This window comes from Lynx canadensis, chromosome B4 (genome assembly GCF_007474595.2).
Source record: "Lynx canadensis isolate LIC74 chromosome B4, mLynCan4.pri.v2, whole genome shotgun sequence".
Taxonomy (NCBI): domain Eukaryota; kingdom Metazoa; phylum Chordata; class Mammalia; order Carnivora; family Felidae; genus Lynx; species Lynx canadensis.
The window spans coordinates 99456381-99481424 of NC_044309.1; the positions used below are offsets into that span (position 1 = coordinate 99456381).

Consider the following 25044-nt stretch of genomic DNA (forward strand, 5'->3'; position numbering starts at 1 on the left):
GGAGTCTTCTGCGGATTTGGGAACTGGTTACATGTGTCTATGTGTAACTTAAAATTCAAAAAGCTGTGCATTTAACTATATGTAAGTTATGTGTCAATTAAAAAATAAATAGGGGCACCTGGATGGCCCAGTCAGTTGAGTGTCCAACTCTTGTTTTCAGCTCCGGTCATGATCTCACAGTATGTGAGATCGAGCCCTATGCTGGGTTCTGTCGGGCTCTGCACTGACAGTGTGGAAGGAGCCTGCTTGGGATTCTTGCTCTCCTCTTTCTCTGCTGCTCCCCCACCAGCATTCTCTCTGTCTCTCTCTCTCAAAATAAATATATTTTTTTTAATGGGGAAAAATAAAAATGAAAATAAAAACTCACCCAGCCTTCTCTATTCTATTAGTTTATTAGACTTCCACTTTGACATCCTTCCTCACTTAGTCTATATCCCTTTAACCAATTTTTTACCTGCCTAATTCTGATTCATTCATCAATAATGATAAGTAACACAGTATTAATGAAAACAATAAAGCAACCAATATCCATTTGTAAGAACATTTGTGATTATGACACTTATGCTAGTGCTTTAGTTTCTAATCTTTAAAACACCACAAAAAATTCCAAATGTTGGGGTGCCTGGGTGGCTCCATCAGTGAAGTGTCCAACTTCAGCTCAGGTCATGATCTCACAGCTCGTGAGTTCAAGCCTCACGCTGGGGTCTGTGCTTTGGATTCTTTGTCTCCCTCTCTCTGCCCCTCTCCTGCTCATGCTCTCTCTTTCTCTCAAAGATAAACATTACACAAAAAAATTATTAAAAAATCCCAAATATTAACTATTTAATAGAATTGAGGAAATCAACCTCCCAGAAATTAAGTAATTTGATTAATGTCACTAAGTCAAAGTGTCAGAGCGGATAGAAACTTAGGTCTAACTTTAAAATTCATGCTGTTTTTATGGGGCACCTAGGTGATTCAGTCAGTTAAGTTTCAGACTCTTGATTTCCACTCAAGTCATGATCTCACAGTCATAAGATAGAGCTCTACATCAGGCTCTGCACTGGGTGTGGAAACTGCTGAAAGTCTCTTTCTCCCTCTCCCTCTGCTCCTCCCCTGCACGCACATGCCTCTCCCTCTCTCTCAAATTAAAAAAGAAAATAAAAAAATAGTAAAATAAAATTCATGCTGTTTTTAGAATGCCAGGGTACCTCTGAAGACCTAAGGCCAACTCTTCTGATAGGCCTTGCTTTGACTGTGTAGGCATAGTTAGCAGTCCTCTTCTCTGAGACATAGAGCATTTCATACATTTGTACTACCATATTTATCACAATATGCTTCAATTATTTTTCATGTTCATATTCCATACTTGACTGTGAATTCCTGAAAAGAAAGGTCTAATCCTTATTTACCCTTTCAAACACAGAAATTTGATAAATTGATCCAAAAAATAACAACAGTGTACTCTGTTACTTGCATTTTATTAAATATGTGAAAGACAGCTTCAGAAAAATGCATAAAACATAAATGTGTAATTTAATGTATATAGTGAATATCTGCATAACTACCACCCAAATAAAAAAAACAGAATTGTCAAAATCCTGTAAGATCCTCCCCACCTCCCAGTGCCATTCTTGATCACAATCCACTCTTCTCAAAAGTAACTACCTTGACTTTTGCAAACATTCTTTACCAGCATGTCAAGCAGGTATTTCATTCATTTGCATTGATGATTACAATCCTATTACATGACTATATCACCATTTATCCATTGATTGTAGATAAACATTTGGGTTGTTCCCAGTTTGTCTCTTTTATGAACAATGGTGCCACAAATATACTCTGAAATGTATCCTAGTCAACATATGTGTGTGTGTGTGTGTGTGTGTGTACACACACACACTGTATATACATATGTATATGTATATATGTATGTATATATATATACACACACAAATATATCCGTGAGTTTCCCTAAGTTTAAACCTAGAAGCAGAATTTTTGGGTTATAGTATATGTGTGTCTTCAATTTTAAAGATAACAAAATTGTTTATTTTTCTACTAATAGTGTGTAAGAGTTCTCCTTTCTCCTTATTCATGTCCACATCAATACTGACAAACATTATTTTTGCTAATCTGTTGGGTGTGTATTATCAATGTGTACATATATGTGTGTATATATATGTGTGTGTATATATCCGTAAGGTTCTAGTTTGTAGGTCCCTGACTATTAACAATGTTGAGCATTTTCTCACATTAGTCATTTTAACTTTCTCTTTGTGAAGGACCTCTTTAGATCGTTTGTGCATTAAAAAACAAACAAACAAAACACAACTTATTGCCTATCTTTTTCTTATTGATTTATATAGCAATTCTGATGTATTTCAGATACTGCCCTTTACCAACTGTGTTTTAAAAATAACTTCCTGGGGCGCCTGGATGGCGCAGTCAGTTAAGCGTCCGACTTCAGCCAGGTCACGATCTCGCGGTCCGTGAGTTCGAGCCCCGCGTCGGGCTCTGGGCTGATGGCTCAGAGCCTGGAGCCTGTTTCCGATTCTGTGTCTCCCTCTCTCTCTGCCCCTCCCCTGTTCATGCTCTGTCTCTCTCTGTCCCAAAAATAAATAAAAAACGTTGAAAAAAAAATTTTAAAAATAACTTCCTATTCTATGGCTTGTCTTTTTAGTCCATGTATTTTTTTTTTTTTATAAACAGCTCTTAATTTTAATGTAGTCAAATTTAGTCATCTCATCCTTTAATGGTTAGTGCTTTCTGGTCTTAAAGTCTTCCCTAAATCTGTGGTCATAAAGATATTTCCAAGTAGTGTAGTAATACACAGAGTTTACTTCCTCCTACTAATCCAATGGAATATTCTTTTTTTTTTAATTTTTCTAAATGCTTATTTATTTTTGAGAGATGGAGTGTGAGCAGGGTAGGGGCAGAGAGAGAGGGAGACACAAAATCCGAAACAGGCTCCAGGCTCTGAACTGGCAGCACAGAGCCTGATGTGGGGCTCAAACCCACAAACCGTGAGATCATGACCTGGGCCGCTTAACTGACTGAGCCACCCAGGTGTCCCTGGAATATTATTCTTAAACAAATGAACACGCTGTCCTTAACTTCTACGTTGTTAACAAAATACAAGTGTTATCACCATTGATAAAGTATAATTTTTTACATACTTCCATAATAATTCCATATAATTCCAACATATTTGTTAAGGTACAAGTGACAAAAAAGTAATTTTTTTCCCAAGGAAACTAAAATGAAAAGAAGGTTATGCTCAAAATAGTAAGACAAAATTATCTTTCAATGTCACTAGTGGAGAACCTCTCCTCTAATAATGTCAGATAGACATTATTATGCATCTAATTATAATTATAAATGCATCTAAATTTATTTTTCAGTACAATGAAATGTCCCAGAAGAAATATATGTTTTGTTTTGTTTTGTTTTGTTTGTTTATTTATTTATTTATTTATTTATTTATTTTAATTTGAGAGAGAGAGAGTGCATGTGCAAGTGGGAGAGAGGTGCAGAGGGAAGACAGGCAGAGACAGAGAGAGAGAGAGAGAGAGAGAGAGAGAGAGAGAGAGAGAATATCTTAAGCAGGCTCCATGCTCAGTGCAGAGCCTGACATGGGGCTTGATCCCATGATCCTGAGATCCTGACCTGAGCCAACATTAAAAGTCTGACGCTCAACTGAGTGAGCCACCCAGAAGCTCCTATGTTCTACTCTTGAACTGGAAAAACAACAACATAAAAAGCCACTTCTTTGAAGTACCTAATTCCATCCTATTTCTTAGCTGATAAAATATATTGAAAATTGCTTTCTATCATGGCTAGTTGCAGTACAACTGTTGGTTGTAAAAAAGGGATGTGGAAGCATCCCTATGAATATGATTTTCTCTATTTCAAGAATCAGAAAACAAAGATAACCATTTACTTTTTCTTTCAAATAAATCGATCCAGGGTAAACTTTAGCATATTCTTTGACAAGATAAACAGACAATTCTGCCTTTAGTTACCTAATTAAGTAAATACCAAACTTTTAAAAAGTGAAGTTTTCTGTTGTTTAGTAGAGTCACATGATTATTCTTTAATATTAAGTAGACTCAGTGCATGAAGGTTAGCAAACATTTGCTAGCAACCTTGCTGGCTAAAAAATGAAATAGACAAATGCAGAAATAGAACTAAGTCACACTGTAAAAGCAAATAGAGCATTTAATAACATTAAAAAATTTCAGTACGTTGTATTTTAAAAGCCACTTCTGATAAATACAAATACTAAAAGGTATTTGTACACCATTTTGAGAACATAAGAAGCATGACAGTACCCATGCTATACTGAGAAGACTAAACACAGATTATGAATGCTATTTACAGCTTATGCTACTTAGTTCAGGCCTATGGTTTCCAATTCTTTTTTGAAACACTGTTGGACAAGAAAATGAAATCAGTGACTTTATAATAAATTAATTGTCCAGGTAACACTTTCCATAAGGTGTTTCAGTATTTCAAAATGATGCATATAACCACCTGTCAGCATGAATCTTCACAAAAAGCCAAGAAAAAATACTTGTGTGAAAGTAGAAAATATAATTCTAATTTAACAAAACGTGTCAGAAAAATATATAAATGGTCAAAGCAAGCACCAGTTTCAGTCAGTATTTCTTTGTCAGGAGTATTAAAAGAATATTTTTATTTTAAAAGAAAAATATAACCTCAAAAGAATAGATAAAATTATGAAAGGATTTAAAATTTTGAAAGGCAAACAAAGATTTTTTAAATATTTTAAAATCTATATCCAAATATTTGCTACAATAAATCTTTTTCATACAATAAAAGACCAATTTATATCTACATCTTATTAATCATTTAATGTCTAAATCTTAACTGTCAAATGGCTAATTGCAATATTAAAAATATTACCTTAAAAATAACAATTTCTTAGCAAAACCTAATTATACACAAACACATCTAACAAGAAGGGAGGCATTTCAAAAATTATACTCAGGTAGAAAATTTCACTTTAGTCAGGACTTGAGCTAATTAAAGTTTAAACTAAACATCAATTATAACGTAGCTACTATTCTGCAGAAAACAGCCAAACAAGCATCAATATTAAATATTTGGGTTTCATATGCAAAAGCCTCAGAGATATTTGTTTATTTATAGAATTTTACATTTATCTCAAGTCCAGAAAATGTTTAAATTTTATCGAAGGGTCATGATATTTATTTTTACAATTAAACAAAGATTCATGCTATCAGCATGCCAGATTTGTACTTCACTGAATCACTAGTTCTCAAGTTTGAGATTAAGAGATTGTAAGAGAAAAAATGGAAAAGCCAAGCCATATAGCAGCAGTCACTAAAACTGAACCTTTCACTACATAATCTGTTTCATTTAAATGAAAGCAGTTTTTAGACTTTAAAATACTAGTTTAATGAAAAGTCGGCAAGAAATTAAGAAAAAAGTGCAAGATTAAACAAACAAACCTGGCAATGAAGGAGAAAGTTCATTGTATCCTCCAAATGAAGCATTCCGGACAAGCTTTCGGCCATCAATTCGTGGAGGAAATAAAACAGGCGAAAACACAGTACAAGAAGAAAATCTACGTTGTTGTGAGCTCTCTTCTTTCATGGCTTAGAAGGTCTATTTAACGTATACGTTCACCCAGAAGGCTAATTAGATCAGTACAGCAACAAGAGGCTTTTCTCTCAAATCCAAATGTAGCGAAACCCACCAGCACAAACAAAGGACACACACATTTAACAGCAAAGGAGAAGGACCAGAGACTGTCAGATCAGCAATAAACAGAAAAGGCATTAAGCCATGCTAGTGGGTTTTTTCTTTTTTTAATGAACTGATAAACAAGAAAGGCTATTCCCCTAATGTTTCTCCTTTTTATCAAACCAGCAATGCCCTGAACTGAATTGGTGTCTTAGTAAAACAAAGCAAGATCAATACTTAGAGATTCAGGATGAAGTAAAATGCAACCCTTTCTCAAAATCCGTTATGTTTTTGTAGTATCCGCCACACTTCCCACCTCTTCTGATTCTTTCTAGTTTTTGCTTACTTTAGAAATGGATATAAACACAACACTGTTTATCTTTCCTGACACCTCTAGATCTATATCTAACCTACTGCTTGCCTCAGCCATGATTAAGAATTCATAAGGAAAGATACTCTTTCAAGTGCAATTTTGATGGATTCTAACAGCTAAAGCAGAAAATAAATATTTAAGTTTTACCTCTAGCAAAGATACAGGAGTCACTGACAGCGTTACTGCAAACCAATCAACAGAAAAGATTGAAAAGACACCATAATAATGCTGAACGCTCCAATACATTTTCCTTGAAACAGATAATGAGCTGCTATAGTTCGTCTTCACTGCATTTAAACTTTTCAAAATATATCATCTACCAATGAGGATTTTCCACTTAAAATTCTCCTATTTAAAGTAAAATGAAGCTTTATTATCACAATAATAAATGGAAGTATCTTTCTTTACTAGGTTAATACTAAGTTACTAGTATTATCTCACATCATTAAATCTACAGGGAAGTACCAACAGCCAAAACAATACACTATGCTCTCTTTATAACTAACCTTTAACATTTCAATGAATTCTTTCCTAGTTATATTAAAATCCATTTTCCTTATTCTACCTTAATTGAAATTAAAAAGCTCTAGTCAATTACTTCCTCTACATATCCTGAATTTTTTCTGGTCAGAGTTCCAACCTAGAAATACACTCTCTTAGTTGAAAAACTAACTCAGTTACAACTGACTTAGTGGTTCATTTTTACAGGTACTTTACCATAAGATCTCAGTTTCCTTCCTTTTATTATGTATATGTCTCCAGGCTAGTTCTCCACTCCTATACAACAGCATCCTGTATAGTCCAAGACTGTTTCTCTTTACTAGACAAGACATTTAACAACAAACAAATTCAATTTCCTTTATGTAACGTGATCTTTCTTGGGCAAAGGCATTTCAAAATCAATTAGTGGTAAAAATAAGTTAATGGTTGATAATTACAACTACAACAGGGATTTGAGGGTTTTTTTTTTCTTTTCTCCATGTCATGAAATATAAATGACCATTAATTATAGACAAGAGAGAAATAATTATAATTAATTCATGCAGTGGTGCTTGCCTCTGAAGGCATTACAGTGTAATGGTTAAGCAGGATTTGAAATTAAATTGCCTGGGTTCAAATCCCAGCTGGATGCATTGAAGCAATTAAGTTAATTTATGTGGGTCTCTGTCCTCTCATTTATAAAATACTACTACCTATATTATCAGATTGTTATAAGGATCAAACTGGAGAATATATATAAAATCTAGCAAAGTTCCAGATTAAAATGGCAGAATAAAGACACTAACCTAATGTGTTCCCTCCTAAAACTCAACTAAAATTATAATAAAGGGTTAATTTTTTAAAACCATAAAAAAGTATAGGTATGTATCCCACAAGTATGTATCCAGGACAGGATACATCAACAACATATATTTGACACTGGAAAGCATGAAATTAACAAAGAGTCATTGTTTTGCAGATCACACAAAGCTTAAATCACAAACCAGCAATGACAAAAACTGAGAACCAGCCCTATTTATGCCAAAGAATCCTTTTGCACATAATTGATAACAACAAGTTCCTCTAGATCAGAAATCAGATTAAGCTACTGACATCAGCAATTATTCTGGAATTAGGACAAAAATACAGTATAAGCAATGGTTTCAAGTTGGAAGGAAAATGACTTTCAACTTAGAATTCCATACCCAGCCAAACTATCAATTACATATTAGGGTAAAATAAAGATATTTTTACACATGCAAGACCAAAAATTCACTTTCCATGCATATTTTCAAATAATTTACTAGAGTAGTCCCTCTCACTTAGGGTTCATTAGGGCTAGTGCACTAAAATGTCCACTCTTCAAAATGAAGTAATTTTTCTTCCATACATCTATAATAGCTCTAACCATGGACCATAATCCTTGGGAGAACTTAGAAAATACTCACTTAAATTATTTTCCACAGGCCTTACTTCCCTCAAAAGACACCACTTGAAAATGGCTGTACTACAATACATATTCTATCAAAAAGTGATAGCAAAAGGTGATACAAGAAACAGGATACTCAATATAAAAGAGCTGTCATCACCCAAAAAGTCCTGTACCATTGTACTATTTCTTTGTAAACCAAGGAAAAATTGTTTGGGTGAACTCTGCCCAATTTTTTTTCTGAATTTGGCTCTTGTCTTGATAGTACACTGGTGAAGTTTCTCCTCTTTGCCCCATGCCGTGATGTTTGGGTAAGGTGAGTATACTTCCAGTACACTGATTTTTTTTTTTTAAGATTTTATTTTTTAGAGTTTTAGGTTCACAGCAAAATTGAGATCTCCCATATATCCACATGGCTCTCCACATATGTAGTCTCTCCTATTATCAATTTCCCTCACCAGAGTGATACATTTGTTATAACTGATGAACCTATATTGACATATCATAATCAAAGTCTATAGCTTATCTTAGGGTTCACTTTTTTTGATGTACATACCATGGGTTTGGACAAATGCATAATGACATGTATCCATCACTACAGTATCATCCCGAGTATTTTCACTGCCATAAAAACCTTCTGTGCTCTGCCTATTCATTGTTGCCTCCCTGCTAACTCCTGGAAACCAAGGATCTTTTTACTGTTTCCATAGTTTTGCCTTTAACACAATGTCATGTAGAACTCTAACGAATAACATTATTTCTAAGTCTCTGTTGTATTTCATTTGTCTCTATTTCAGCACCAACACCTACTGTCTAACTTACCAGAGCATTATGGTAAGTACTAAATAACCCCTGACCCTTGCCTGGCTCTGATTCTTCAGAAGGGTCTTCACTCTTCTTTGCCCTTGGTTATCCTTAGACAGTTTAGGATAATCTTATCAAGTATCATGAAAAAATCCTGTTGAGATATGGATTCAAAATACATTGAACAGATAAAATCAATTTGGTAAGTGCCATACTAAATAATACTGAATTTTCCTACTGGAAACATGGTATGTCTATTTAACTGAAAATATATCTCTCCATTTATTTAGAATACATCATCTTAATGTTATACTTTTCTACATAAAGATATTCTGTTAGATTTATTAGATGTATGCCTACGTACACCTTATTTTCTGTTGTTTTAAGTGGCATTTTTTGAACTGCATCTTTCCAACCATTTGTTACTGGTACATAGAACTGGAGTTAACATATATTCAGTAATTTTTTAATGATTTTAATAATTTATCTGAATTTGGGAGAGGTTCTATATAAACAACTATACACTAGCTGCAAATAAATTTTGTTTCCTCCTTTATTTTTTTTACATTATTCACTAGCTAAATTTCAAGTACAATATCGTAATGAAGTGTAGATGGTACACACTTTTTCCTTGTTCCTAATTGTTACTTTATAAGGTTAAGATAGCATTTGTTCCTATTTCTAATTTGCTACAGTTTTTTTTTTTACCATAATGGATGTTAAAACTTTCAAATACATTTTGTTAATGGGATGACAACATAGTTTTTCTCCTATAATCTGTATGTTAAATGACAATCGCAGATTTTCTAATACCAAAGCCATCCTTATAATGCCTGAAGTAACCCCACTGTGGTTATAATGTATTATTTCTTTATATCTTGCTTGATTCAACAGTTTGCTAATAATTTGTTAGAACTTCTTCATCTAAATTGATGAGCAGGAATATCTTGTAGCTTTTCTTTGTAATGTCTGCTTTCCATATACAAGAATTTTTATTTGTCCATTTCTATTCTAAGATGCCATCAACTATCAGCTACATTCCTGACTTCAGAGATGTCATAAAAATATGAGGAGAAGGAGACTGATGGATATTATTACATTGTAAAAGAGATCCCAAATTCAGAGATGATATCAAGTGTTTAACAATTGCCAATGGAGATTGCAAAACACTATCAATTAAAGATCTAACCCAATTTCAGAGACGTTAAAGTCAGAGGACGGGTACTGTTTTAGACTTAATGAAATACAGTATTAATGTGATATTGGAATTATATTTTTCCCTAAACATTCAGTAGAACTTGTTTGTAAATTTATCTGAGCCTATGATGTCTTTGTAAAGATAATATATATTAGTAATTAGATAATAAAAATCACTAGAATTTCCTATTACTGAATAAATTTTGGGAAGTACTCTTTCTAGAAATTTGTTCATTTAATCTAATTTTTCAAATTTATTGGCTAGAGTTGCTGCCTACATTTTTAGTTGTGTCTTTTTTTCCTAAAAATATTTCTACTTTTTTTCCCCTTAATCCTGCTCATTTTGATATTTCTTATTAGCCTTTTCAAACAACCAACTTTATCTTTCCTGATAACTCTCACCTATGTCTATTATCTTTATTATTTCCTTTCTTCTACCTATTTCAGGTTCATTCTATTATTTTTCTAACACTAAGTTAAATGCTTGCTTCATTACTTTTCAGCATTCCTGCTTGTCAAGTATTAGCATTGAAACTATTATTGTTGTTTAGATTTCCTGCTTGGGAATTGTGAGGCCTCCTTAATCAGAGGGCTGTTGTCTTTCATCAATTCTGAAAGGTTCCCAGCATTATCTTTCAATATTGCCTTCAACCCAGTAAATCACATTCTGTCATTTATAATTCCAGTTGGTGCAGATATTGGTTTGGATGGTAGGTAATTTGTGTAGATTCTGACAGTGCCTTGCCTCCTCATGTTTTTCCTCATTTTTCCATCTTTGCTAGCATTTGGTACTGTCAGTGTACCGGATTTTAGCTATTCTAATAAGTGCATGATGATCTCATTGCTATTTTGTTTACTGATTTTTAGTTATGAGCTCATATGTAATTTTTGGAGGCTTGTGCTTAAAACTCTCCCGTAACAAGTATCTGTGTTGATTCTTCTAGGCCCCTTTGAATACTAAAAACCCAAGATCATTTTAAACTAAATGGAGGGATGTTTTTGTTTTTGCCACAGAGACAGTGTGAATTCTGGCTCCAAGCCTACATGAGTATATTGTGTTTCTCAAAGTATTGAGTCTCTCTCTCTCTCCCCTGTTCTTTCTAGAGTCACATCAAAGAAAGGCAAACACACTAGTGTCTTCCTCTATGGGTATGTTTTCCAAGTTTGTTTTTGTTTTTTGTTTTTTAACTAAGAAGGACTTGTAATTTCACATGGAGAGATCTCCAATCCAAATTTCCATCATGAATGGGCTGCAGGCCTTTTGTCCCTTTTTCTTGCTAAAACTCAAGTTTCAGACCTTCAGAAAACAGTAAGTGCTAGTCAGGACAAATGCTGGTTGCAGAGCTCATCATTTCTCTGGATTCCCACTCTCAATAACCCTGCCCCTCCTACTAATTCCCTTACTTTGCTGACAGTTCAATCACACATTAAAAATAGAATTTTGAAACACTGTATCCGAGTCTGAAGGGGGTGGCCTGAGAAGGAGATATGCTACCTGGTAAGCGACAGCCTCAGACAGCCTCAGCCTCTTCTCGGGTTATGCCTGGGACCTGCTGCCAGGGAGGCTTTTATCCCCATGGCTCCGCATGGTGCAGTTTCAGCTTTCTCTACATCCAGAAAGAAAAAAAGTTGACACCTTGCATCCTGGAAGTTCATTTAAGACACTGAAAATTAGGGCCTTCTTTCAAATCTGGACATGGCTAATTAAGGAGCAACAAGACCCAACGGGCCAAATACTGGAAATAATATATGCCAGTTCACACTAGTACTTCTGGGAGAGTCTGCTGTTGGCAAATCAAGCCTGTAACTGCATTTTGTGAAGGGCCAATTTCATGAATTTCAAGAGAGTACCATAAGACACTGTTGTGCCTTGATGACACAACAGTAGAGTTTGACATATGGGATACAGCTGGTCAAACGCTACCATAGCCTAGCACCATGTACTACAGAGAAGCACAAGCAGCCATAGTTGTATATGATATCACAGATGAGTCCTCTGGCAGAGCCAAAAACTGGGCTAAAGAACTTCAGACACAAGCCAATCCAAGCAATGTAATAGCTTTATCAGGAAACAAGGCTGGCCTTGCAAATGAAAGGGCTGTCGATTTCCAGGAAGCACAGTCCTACGAAGATGACAACAGTTTATTATTCATGGAGACATCAGCTAAGACATCGATGAATGTAAATGAAATATTCATGGCAGTAGCTAAAATGCTGCCCAAGAATGAACCACAGAAACCAGGAGCAAATTCTGCCAGAGGAAAAAGGGTAGACCTTACTGAACCCATGCAGCCAACCAGGAGTCAGTGTTGTAGTTACTAAACCTCCAGTTTGAGCTTGCTGAAATATTCTTCTGCTTCTTAAATGTTAAGGACAGTGGAATTAGAGCATTTAACCAGCCCAGTATGACTTTCAAAAAGAAGAGACCTATGACAGAGTCAAGTTTCTAATACAGAATTATTTTAAGTGTTTTGAACTTAATTTTTAATAACATGCAAGTGACCCTCTAATGTTTCAGAAGGAGGAGGGGGGAATGAGAGCTATGTATGTGCATATGTTTCTGTGGATGGTTAGGGGGAATCATTTCTTATCACCATGGATAGAGATAAATGATGATGTAAACCCACAGTTAACCAGCCAGTTCTATGAAAAAGATTTGGAACTTATCAATTAGGGTTTTTCAAAAAACTTTTTTTTAGAAAAGATTCTAAAAACATTTTTGTTTAACTACAGTATTCAGGCAACTGGTAATTTCTCTTAGTATGCACATTTAAAATGTACATTCCAGGGGCGCCTGGGTGGCGCAGTCGGTTAAGCGTCCGACTTCAGCCAGGTCACGATCTTGCGGTCCGTGAGTTCGAGCCCCGCGTCAGGCTCTGGGCTGATGGCTCAGAGCCTGGAGCCTGTTTCCGATTCTGTGTCTCTCTCTCTCTCTGCCCCTCCCCCATTCATGCTCTGTCTCTCTCTGTCCCAAAAAATAAATAAACGTTGAAAAAAAAAAATTTAAAAAAAAAAAAAAAAAAAAAATAAAATGTACATTCCATATTTTAACAAATTAACCACAAGAAAACAAACCCACGTCTTTAGGGGGAATAAACGAACATTAGTGGGATCTAAATTATAGCCAGTCCTGGTATTTTTAATGGGGTAAAAAAAAGTCTAATGTAACCTCATCCTGTTTTAGGAATATGAAACCCAATAAATGCATCTTAACGGACAGTATTCCTTTCAAACATGTGAACTCTTCAACAGAAATGCAACAAACCAGGTATCTGTGATTTCTGTTCAATCATTGTTGGCCATTATACACAGGTTTTGTTGTCTGGGAGCAGAGAAGGGGCTTTTGTTCCCCTTGGACATATTATTGTCAATGCACTAACAATTATGTACATTCAAACTTGATTATTGTCAATGCACTAACAATTATGTACATTCAAACTTGATTATTTGAAACTTGATCTTCAGCCATACTATAAATAAGGTACTGCACTATAGTCTCCGTAAATGTTTATTACTCTTCTGTGATATTTACGAGTTGCTTAAAAGTATACAAAATTATGAAACAACTAATTTTTCCTTACTCTCCCTTTGAAAGGAAGGGGCTTAATTTGTTCCCACAAGGACTAGAACCATGATAAACAATGTACCAGTAATTTGTAACGTAAGTATTGCAGTATGTTAGCAAAAATCTTGCAGACTTGTTTTCCAAAGTTCATTTTACTTTGATCAGTTCAGTATTTGCACTGTTTTAGGTATTTTCCTTATAGTATGAAATCTACCATGTGTCAGAGATGATTTAATCTATTTAAGTGTTGAACTGGTAGCACAACTTGTACATTTATAGTAATTCAGAATTAGTAAGGAAAACCATTCACCAGTGTTTAGTTTTATATTGAAGACAACTCATGTTGTCCCTAAATTCCTAATTATAAATTAAACTCAAGGCAGGGGCTGAAAATATCATTTTTGGTTTGTCTTGTTTTCTAGTATAGAACTCTGTACCAAACAGAATAAATAAAGGCCAGCTTGATGGAGGAGACCCTTGGAAAATCCTGTACTCCATAGGAGGAAATGTCCATTTGTCACAAACATCCTTCCTTCACTTGGAAAATAGGAGTTTGCTAAAACTTTCACTGTTGCATTCTTTCTTCTTTTTTAAAGTTTATGTATTTATTTTGAGAGAGAGAGAGAGAGAGAAAAAAGGAGAGAGAGAGAAAGAATGAATGAATGAATGAATGAGCAGGGGAGGGACAGAGAGGGTGAGAGAATTCCAAGCCAGGCTCCACACTGTCAGCATAGAACCTGATGTGAGGTTCAAGCCCAGGAACAATGAGATCATGACCTGAGCTGAAATCAAGAGTTGGATGCTTAACTGACTGAGCCACCCAGGCCCCCCTTACTGCTTCACTCTTAAAACTTATGTATGTTCAAACTTACAACAACCAAAATGAAAACCGAAAAATTTCTATGAAACTGTTTATTTTCTCTCAGAAATTATGCAAACATTCCTTGGTAAATTAAATTCATATCATCTTGCTATAATAATACAGAAACGTGCCTCTCCATGCCTCAAATTAGGAAAGGAAAATTGTAGCAATCAACTCTATAGGTGAAACTATTTTACCAGTCTTGCTAAGAAGGTGATCTCAACCTCTCAGACTTTGGAAACAAATGGGAGGAAATCCCAACGGAAAAAGCACTGAGAAACTAGTGCAAGTAGTACCTTATAATTCTTTAATGTTATCTTAAGTAAACATACACACACACACACACACACACACACACACACACACCTTTCTAAATATTTTTCTAGTTTTTATTTATTTTTGAGAGAGAGTGAGTGTGTGAGCAGGGGAGGGGCAGAGAGAGAGAGAGAGAGAGACAGAATCCGAAGCAGGCTCCAGGCTCTGAGCTGTCAGCACAGAGCCCGACATGGGACTTGAACTCAAGAGCCGTGAGATCATGACCTGAGCCAAAGTCGGGTGCTTACCCGACTGAGCTACCCAGGCGCCCCCACACACATACATATCTTAAGTAAATATAAATATGTACACACGCATGTATTTTAATTAAATACACACATGCATACACAAACACAGAGAACATTTATAGGAAAAACAGTGCTTTAGTACTCTTAATGTTAATCTTGCTGCTTTGTTAAAGAAGCAATTAACAAGGCCTGGCAATGGTAAGACAGACTCGTCTCATCTTTGCAAAGATGCTTAAAACAGGGCTAAATTATTTTCAATAAATGTTTTCAAACTATTTCAGTTTTATCTACAGGAGCATAGGAACATTTGAAAAACACAGATATAGCAACATTTCACAGGAGGGATTTAGAAAAATATTGCGTTCTCATTTTTTTAATTTGCCAAATATTTTAATTTTTTAATTATTTAATAACTTCCATACCTCTGAAGCAACTATCTGAACACAAGGAATTTCAAACAGAAAAGAATTCTGTCTTAAGAAATAACTTCAAAAGTCCAACAGTGAGGATTCAAAAACTCAGAAGAAAATTAACATAACCTCTAACTTATATACTATTTGTAATGAAAATGACCTATGTCTACTAACCAAAGCACAGCATTTAGGAGAAAAAAAAAATAAAGATGGTGGGGATAAATTCAAGTACTCTTTCAGGTAAAACAATTTTCATGAAATACAGCACATACATTCAAGACACATTTGTTACGTGTCTTGAGTCTTATCAGTGTTTCAGAATTGATCCTAGGAATAGCTTACCAAGGAAGGAGGAACTGCTTCGATTCATGGAGGAAACTGACTTCTTGGTCTCCTTTCGTCTATAAACCACTTAAATGAAGGTGTCACCTGAGACTTATACCAGCGATGTCTAAAACTGTCACCCTGGGGAATACGGTACAACATCTTCGCACTAGTAAACTCTGCAAAGAAAATCCCCCTTTACTTTGAAGTCTTCTATTAAGTAGTAGATATACACCCATCACATCATGTTTAATGCTACCAGGGAATTCAAGGTGAAGGGACTTTGAGGTTTAAGAGAATTTACTAAAGGATAACAGAAACTCATTGTACCTTTAATTCAAAGCATGTACCTTTTAATTCAAGTCTAGATAAACCAAGCATGGTCTAAATTATTTTAGCTAAAACTAGTTAAGCAGATAAATGATTAAATAGGTAACTTTTAGTTTTAAAAGTCTTAAAATTTTTAACATTTAAAAATTAATTTGAAACCTACTCCTTTAAGTTTTGACAAAACAACATTTCATATTCTCTCACAAAGCACTACAACTGAAAGATGGTTTTATAAAACTAAAAGTATGCAAAATCGCTTTTTATGACCAAAGAATGAAAGGGTAGCTACAGGATGAACTACAGTTAACTCATCAAGCTTAGATAACAACTGCAACTGCAGTTGCAACATTGCAGTTAATAACATTGCAACTGCAAATGTTCTCTAGAGGGAACAGAGTATATGTGAGATGAGCTATAATTTAGTCTCTAGGCTCCCTGGGCACTGTTCTTATTCGAAAGTAGAAGAAGAAAGGGGAGACAATAACCTAATAAATATACATATTTCTCTTTCTTGACAAACAACTGAATTACATAAAATATGTCAAAGAAGTCAGCATAAAACAAATACCATCCTATTTAAGAGACTGTAATCATTCTAAAGTTCAAACTATTTTTAAGGAAACTGGTATACTTAAGGTAAAAATCTGGCATGTAAATAAGTTCTGGAATAATCTCATTACCATAATTTAAACATATAACAAATAAAAGACTATCCTGATATGTGTGGGCTTTAGTGAGAAGAATCAGTCTCCCTAGTTTCTTCAAAAAAAAGAAAAGAAAATCCTAAATCAATGGAAGGAAACCACACCACAAAAAAACAAAACAAAACAAAACAAAAAAAACTAACAACTTAACTGTTTTTAAGGGATAATGACCTACATTAAATTGGTATGAATCAATATGCATGAAGGAGACTCAGCCAGAAAACAGGAACAATCAGACTCTTTGCCATTCTAAAGTACCAGCAAAACAAACTTCTAACATGACAGCATGTATAAAACAAAAAGAAAACAGCTGACCCTGTAATTTACTCCTGCAGAGTGGAGTAGTAAGACTATAGGCTATGACAGTCCTGAGATTGAAAACTGCCTCTGACATTTACTAGTTTTGTGAATTTGAACAAATGTCTTAACATCCCTCCCTGATCCTTAGTTTTCTCATTTGTGAAGCAGAGTAACTGCTTCTATGTTTTATGAGGTTGTTTCAACAGTTAAATATAATTTTGCACATAAGACTTTTAGCATATTAGCCAAACCTGGTAAGCGCTCAATAAATGGTAGCTAATAGCAAGAGTTCAGCAAATGGCACCAATATAATGCCATTTTTTTCCTGATGCATTGTCATCCACTCTCTTGTGGGACTTTCTCTTTAGCAAACATGGGAACAATATCATAGATGAGATTCATGTTAGAGAACAGGTTCAAGTACATGAACATTGCCCCCAGAATTGCATCTATTCAGTAAAAAAAAAAAAAAGAGACTAAAGCTTCACAAGGGCAGGGACTAACACATAAAAGGTGCTCAATATAGGCATTCATTCAGTTATTCAACACAAAAGTACTTACCATGTTCAAGTTACTATGTATGCTAGGAACAGATGAGTATTTTTTTTTTTTTAAAGGACAATCTCTTTCCTGAGGAGCTTACTGACAATGCCATTTACTCTCCATACCTTTCTTCCATTTACATTAACCCTCCATTATTCTATCAATTCAGTATTCATCTGTTGGAGCTTGCCTCAGCCCCCAAAGTCACTTACACACTGAGCTGTCCACTAATTCTGACATTTCCTCCTACAGATCCCACCCCCTCCACCGAAGCAATTAACCAAACTCATCCATTAAACCTCCACTCCCCTACCAGCATCCCATGCTTACTCTGCCACTTTTATTGCACACACCTAGTAAAGCCTAACCTCACAGAAGACAATCTCACACTGAGGCAGGTTAATATCAACCTCATCTGAGGCCCAAACACTATCTGGCACCCCACTACCATGGTTCTTCCACCTTCCAGCTGTGTTCCTAGGCCTGTCAACACCTCACCTTCACAATGAAACCCATCATGGTTGCCTCCTCTGAGACCTGCCCAACTAATTATGTATTTCTCTTTACTGACTTTGTCCTGTCAACATTTGGACATGCTCAAATATCGCCTTTCTTAAATCTCCTTTTTGCCCCATTGTCTTTCTCTAGCTACCATACACATTCCTCCCCTTCAAAGGCACAATTCCTGAAAGAGTTTGCCAACTGTCTTCAATTCCTTATCTTTCTTACTCATCCTATTGCTCTCATCTTCTGCCTTCATCACTGTCCCCAAAACTGAATTCACAAATGTTAGCAATGATATCTTGTCAATGGATCATTTTTCTTAACTGGCTTGACTTCTGAGCTGCACGTAAAACTACAGGTCACTCTTCCTCCCTCATAAAACCATCTGTTTCATTCTTCTGGGATACAACACTCCTTTACAAAGCTCCTCTGCCAATACTTTCTCCATCATATCCTTAAATGTTGACATTTTTTAGGATGGTATTCCAACTACTTTTCTCAAGCTTCAATTCTTCCCAAACTTTTTACAACTTACAATGAGAAATATATTTTACATAAGTACACGTATGAGTGTATGAAGATAAAAATTTCACAGATCACACAAGCTTTGATCTTTTGATTCTATTTTACTTCATTTAAAACACAATACTGTCTGGGAATCTCTAAACTGATGCATATGGTTATTTTAACCATCTCAATTACTCTATGCTGATGACTTCCAAATCTACACTTCCAGTGCAGAAGTGTCTACTAAACCCTGAACTCATAAAGCCAATCTCCTCCTTAACATGCCATGTGGATAGCTCTAACACACTTCAAACTCACCATGTCCAAAACTGGAATCCTCAGCATCTTTCCCCCAAACTTGGGTCTTCCTCCATAGTTCCCTATCTTGGTAAACTTTTAAACTAGTTTCCCAAGCAAAATATGTAGGAGTCATTGCGGATTCTTCCTTCCCTCTTTCCACTGTCGCCTCCACCCAAATCATTCACTAATCCGGGACAAATTTTCCTTTTTTTATTCCCACAACTGTCACTCCCATCCAGGCTGTATTCACCTTACCTAGATAGCACAGTCTAGTAGTGAATCTTCTCATTGGTACTATATTCTTCCCAATTTATGAATATAATTCTAATCACTGTGTTGCCTACTATTATAGTTATCTATTGCTGTACCTTAAACTACACAAAACTTAGTGCTTTAAAACATTAAATTATTTGCTCACAATGCTGCAATTAGGCAAGTTGAGGTTGGTGGTGGCTTGTCTCTGATCCACACAGTATCTGCCAGAACACCCAATATGGCTTGTCACTCTTATGGACCTTCAGCTGGGATGACTATAGCAAGCTGGGGCTAGCTATTTTGTGCTTCTAGATTAGCATGTTGAAAGGGTAGGGGTAAAGGAAGAATAAAGTCCATTTCTTGATGGGAAAGTTGCAAGAACGCATAAAAAAAGGCATGTAGGATGAAAGATATTGTTGTAGTCATCTTTGAAAATGAAACACACCACAGTCCACTTAATTCACATTCCTTCTACATCCAAAATACACTCAATGTCTCCCCCAAGCCAAAATGTCATTCTATTACAGCACTGACTATAAGGCTGGGTCTAATTATTTAAATCAGGTGCAACTGCAAATGGTACTCCTTGGGTTTAGTTCCTCACATGTAGCTTCTCAGATGTACCTCCTCTGAAGCCAAAATCCCATCACCTCAAAAGATAGCTTCTCTGCCCCACTGTAGTAAGCCAGGGGTAGGACTACAATGGACACTGGGGTTCAAAAGATGAAGGGGATGAGGAGTTACACAGAAGGCACAATAAATAGTCCCACAGCTATTGTGAAATCTGCTTGGCACATGTCATCAGCAGTTTGATTAGAACAGTTATGGGGGTGCCTGGGCGGCTCAACCAGTTGAGCATCTGACTCTTAATTTTAGCTCAGGTCATGATCCCAGGGTCATTGGATCGAGCCCTCCATCATGCACTGAGAGTGGGGCCTGGTTGGGATTCTCTTTCTCCTTCTGCCCCCTCCTCCACTTGTACGCTGTCTCTGAAAAATTAATTAATTAAATAAAACAAACAAACAAAAAAGCACAGTTATGTTCTTTGAAAATAGTCCTTTGGAGCTCTTGACTCTGCCTTCTGGGTGGGCTCCTGGACCCATCCCCTGAGTCAGTCTTCCCATTTCATAAGAAATGGTCCATGTTTGCAACAGTGTAGTTTTCTCAGCCTGCTTCATGCCCACACAAGATTGGGATTCTCCCCACACACAAAGGCTCTTTTTAGTTGAACTATCCTTTTCCATCTACGCTGGTGGTGTTTCTATCAGCACCATTCTTGTAAAAACATTGTGAGTTTCTTATGAATTTTATTAGAATTAACTCAATTTAACAGATGCCACATCCACAGATTTCTTTGAGATAGCCAGTTCACTACTCTGGGCTATGTCATGGGGCTGTAGGACAGTGGACTTAAAAGCCTTAGAAGCTCTTCTGGCTAGCGGAGATATTCTGAAAGGTACACCTTTTAGACTCTTAAGCCCTTTTGAAAGGCTCCAACAGACATTGCCTTTCTGAACTCTCAACACAGAATCTTACAGAAGCCTGATCTTGATTGGATCCTTATTCTGAGGCCATTTTCTACTAATGGCACCCTGGGATTTGAGAAGTGTTTAGATAAGTAAAGGGAAGGGAGAAGGCATTCATTCCATTCCATAGTGGAGGATACCAGGATAAATAAAAGCACAGTCTTGCGGGAGAATAGCAAAGAAAGTCATCCCGCTGGGTTCATGATGAGGGGAAACACAAAATGAAATTGGAAAGGTAGAATAAAATCAGACAAATTAAGAGTCCTGATTACCAGATTATGGAATCTGGAATTTAAGCTCTCGACGGTTTGTCCAAATGTTACTACATCAGAGACACCTGGAGAGTTTTATAAATACAGAGCCTCACCCTAGAGGAAAAAACAGCTCCCAGAGCTTCTGAAAGGCTGGAGTAGAAATCTGTATCTAAGCAAAGCTCCCAGGTGATTGATTCTCAGACACAGCCAGACTCAGAAGCCACTGCTCTAGGCAATAGTCAACTGGTGACTTTTTGAGAATGGGAGGGACATAAATGCAGTTATCTAGTGAAATTTTTGGTTATAAATCTGAATAATAAAAATAAATTACCCTTACCAAGTGCTCAGTTTCCTCACTTGTGAAACAGGGAAAATGATTTATACACCATAAGGTTCTTGCAAGAATTCTAGGAGCTAATGCATGTAAAAAATCACTTAGAGACATGAAGAGCATTAAAAGTTAGTCATTATTACTGTAAGTTTCTAGAACTCTTAAGTCTTTCCATTCACAAGCTGATAATACAAAGCAAGAGTATTTGAGATATTGTAGACAAATCAAAGAGGTTTATAGAACATTTGTTAATCTCCTCCAGCAGTTTATCTTCCTCATAATCAAGAGTTAATGAATCTACCTTATTTCAAAACAAATCTGACACCTGGAAACTCTGATATGGAATTTCAGTAGGTAAACCCAAGATATTTTGCATTACACAAAGCCAATAGGTTGACTTTAATAAAAAGTATATTCAGCATGTAATTCACTCCATAAGTATTAATCAGGTGCAAATCAAGATATAACTGACACTAGAGCTGCTTTAAATGCAAAAATTAGAGGTTTACATGGGTCACTAAAATAATTTCTAAATGAGCTTAAGATGCTTAAGTACAGCAACAGCTGAAATATCAGCTTACAACTCAAACAGAATAATTTATTTAAAATAATCATAATTATTATTTATTAAACATTTCCCACTGAAATAAAGTACAAAATGATCATGTAACTTACTATTTACCAATTAATACTCATTTAAAAAGAAGTCACTAAAGCCTACTTTCAAAGAATAATTCATAGTCACAATACCAAAACCTGAATAATTATAGAGACATTGTGATAGTTAAGACTCCAAATTAAATTTTTAAAATATTTGATAACCTAAGTATACATTAGCTTTAAAACACCAAACTTAAGTGCTTAGTTTTAAAAGCAGAAATCTTTCCACCATTGCTACCGTAGTACCGCAAGAGAGTTCAAAGCATCTGATTAAATAAACTGTGCTAAGAAGCAGAATTCAAGATATGAAATTTATCAAATATGAATTAGGAAGTGAGATCCATAATCCTTAGGAGTCCCCAAGACTCTTTTAGAGAGTCTGCAAGGTTAAAACTAGTTCCATAATAGATTTTCATTGTGTTGACATTTGCACTGACAGCACAAAAGCAATGTTCAAAGTGCTAACACCTTAGCACAAATCAACGCAAAGAGACTAACTGTTGTAGGGTCACTGATTTCTTCACTGCCATGCACTTACAGTAAAAGGCCAGTTTCACTTACAGATGTTGTTGATTACAGATGAAGCATTAAAAATTATTCATCTTAAACCCTGATGGTTTTAACATTTCTGTGTGACAAGATGAGAAGTATGCATAAAGTACATCTTTGTATTGTATTTTAAAATGTGTCAACACTTAGTAGGTCTACGTAATTCAGTAACTATTTCCCAAATGACTAATGCTTGATGTTAAAAAAAAAATCATGCATGAGTAAAGAACCATTCAAAGTTCAAGAGAGATGAATGAACTTTAACTTAAGAGAGTACGAAAAGATTATTGATGCGGTTTCAGATTCTACTTTGCAACCAATATTTAAGAAACTACCACTTGTGGGGTGCCTGGATGGCACACTCTGTTAAGTGTCTACTCTTGATATAGGCTCAGGTCATGATCTCATGGTTCATGGGATCGAGCCCTGTGCCAGACTCTGCACAGACAGCACAGAGCCTGCATGGGATTCTCTCTGTCCCCTTCTCTCTCTGCCACTCCCTCCCGCCCTCCCTCCCTCCCTCTCTCTCTCTCAAAATAAATAAATAAACTTAAAAAAAAAAAAGAAACTACCACTTGTCAAATTTTGGTGTGTATCAAAGACTATTTGCATTTATGTATAAAGCTATTAACGTAATCCTCCCTTTTCCGACTATGTATGTGTGTGAGGCCAGATTTTGTTCATATACTTCAATCGAATCATTACATCATGATTGCAGAAGCAGATATGAAAATCTGGGTGTCTGTTTGTAAACTAGATATTAAAGAGATTTGCAAAAATTGTAAATAGTAGTTCTCAACCAATGACAATTTTGTCCCTCAAGGGACATTTGGCAAAGTGTCAGCTATTTCTGGTTGTATACAACCGGAGAAAATGCTATCGTCATCTAGTGGGTAGAGGCCAAAGATGCTGCTAAATACCCTACAATGCACAGGACATCCCCCGCAAGAATTATCCAGCCCATAATGTTAATAGTGGCAAGTCTGAAAGACCATGAGGGAAAAGAATACCACTCTTCTCAATACTTTTTTTTGAGGGAAAGGAAGGAGGAACATAGTTATTTTTAATAAAAACGTTATTCATATTAACCTGTAAAAGGCTTATTATTATAAATTTAAATGATTAAGTATAAACATTTTTAAAATTTCTTCCTTCTATTTTACGATAAATACCGATAGGTTAATCCACATAAAAGTTCTTTGAGGTCTTCAATAATTTTTAACAGTGTAAAGGAGTCTTGAGACCACAAAGTTTGAGAATCACTCAATTAGAACAGTATAACTAACCAAGTACACTGGGGAATATAAGAGGAATTAAAAGGACTCTAAAGGAAAATAAACTCATTTCAAGAGTAAAATAGATGACCAAAGCAAACAAAAAACCCATAAAACCAAATAGCTACAAAGAAAAAATTATGATAGACCTAAAATGTCATTCTCCCCTTATAACCACAACTAAATTAAAAGCACAATTTCTTACCCTGACTATGAGGACTTGCTGGACTAAAAGACGGCTGATACAAATCTTTGGTTGGTGTTGGATAAGCTTCTTTCCCTTGGCGCTGACTCATCTTTCCTGGTGTCAGATGTTGAGATTCGTCACTGTTTGCTACCACAGCTCAAGGAAAGAAGAAAAAAAGAATTAGTACTGATGTTACACATTTACATAATTACACAGTTAATAATACGGTATAGAACTATGATTGAAACAGCCTCAATAGTTATATTTGTTTTCCAACTCTGTACTTTAATAAATCTGCATAACTTTTATTTTCTTTTAATTGTAGTTTGCCATCAATCCAAGAGGAACTGATTGCTACGTATGGGTCCAATTACACAAAATTTAGACATTATAAAAATGAAAATAGTCAACTAAAAATGAAAGGTACTCCAAAGTTTACTATGGCCTTTTCATTTTGCTATTAACTCTTTACATTTGCCAATAAACCAATAAGCAAGAGACAAAGTCATTTCATTAAAAAAAAAAAATGGGGGCACCTGGGTGGCTCAGTCAGTTGAGAGTCTGACTTCAGCTCAGGTCATGATTTCACAGTTCGGGAGTTTGAGCCCCACACTGGGCTCTGTGCTGACAGCTCAGAGCCTGGAGCCTGCTTCAGATTCTGTCTGTTTGTCTGTCTGTCTCTCTCTGCCCGCTCCCCACCCCGCCCCCCCCCCCCCGCTCACACTCTGTCCCTCTCAAAAATAAACAAACGTTAAAAAAAATTTTTTTTTAAAAAGAAATACAAACGGTCACTAAACATATGAAATACTCAACCTTCATTAGTAATCAGAAAAAATACAAATTAGTAGCAATATAAAATATTCATATTCACTAGAATTTCTACTCTAATTCCTAATTTTCATGAAAAATAGGTATGATTCTTGTTTTAGAAATAGGAAAACTTGAGGTTCATTCAGAGACTGCTTTACCTAAGACTCAGTAATAGAGGTAAGATGTCTAACTCAGGAGCATTTGGTTCCAAAGTCTAATCTCTTAAAAGCTTGCTACCCCAATAATCAATTTAAATAGTGTTTAAAATCGTTATTCACCCATTTGCTA

The 25044-nt window shown here is 35.6% G+C and overlaps 1 protein-coding gene and 1 pseudogene across 2 annotated transcripts in view; one reads left to right on the forward strand and one right to left on the reverse strand.

Annotated features, from left to right (window-relative positions):
- OSBPL8 (oxysterol binding protein like 8) overlaps positions 1-25044 on the reverse strand; it is a 156091-nt gene that overhangs the window by 53245 nt on the left and 77802 nt on the right. The window contains exon 5 of one of the 2 annotated variants that reach the window (XM_030323280.1): positions 23965-24102. In XM_030323280.1, coding sequence (XP_030179140.1) covers positions 23965-24102 — 138 coding nt within the window. Of the gene's footprint in view, positions 1-5477; positions 6310-23964; positions 24103-25044 lie in introns of those variants that run through there. The other variant, XM_030323281.1, reaches the window with a different exon arrangement.
- LOC115518037 lies at positions 11692-12317 on the forward strand (annotated as a pseudogene).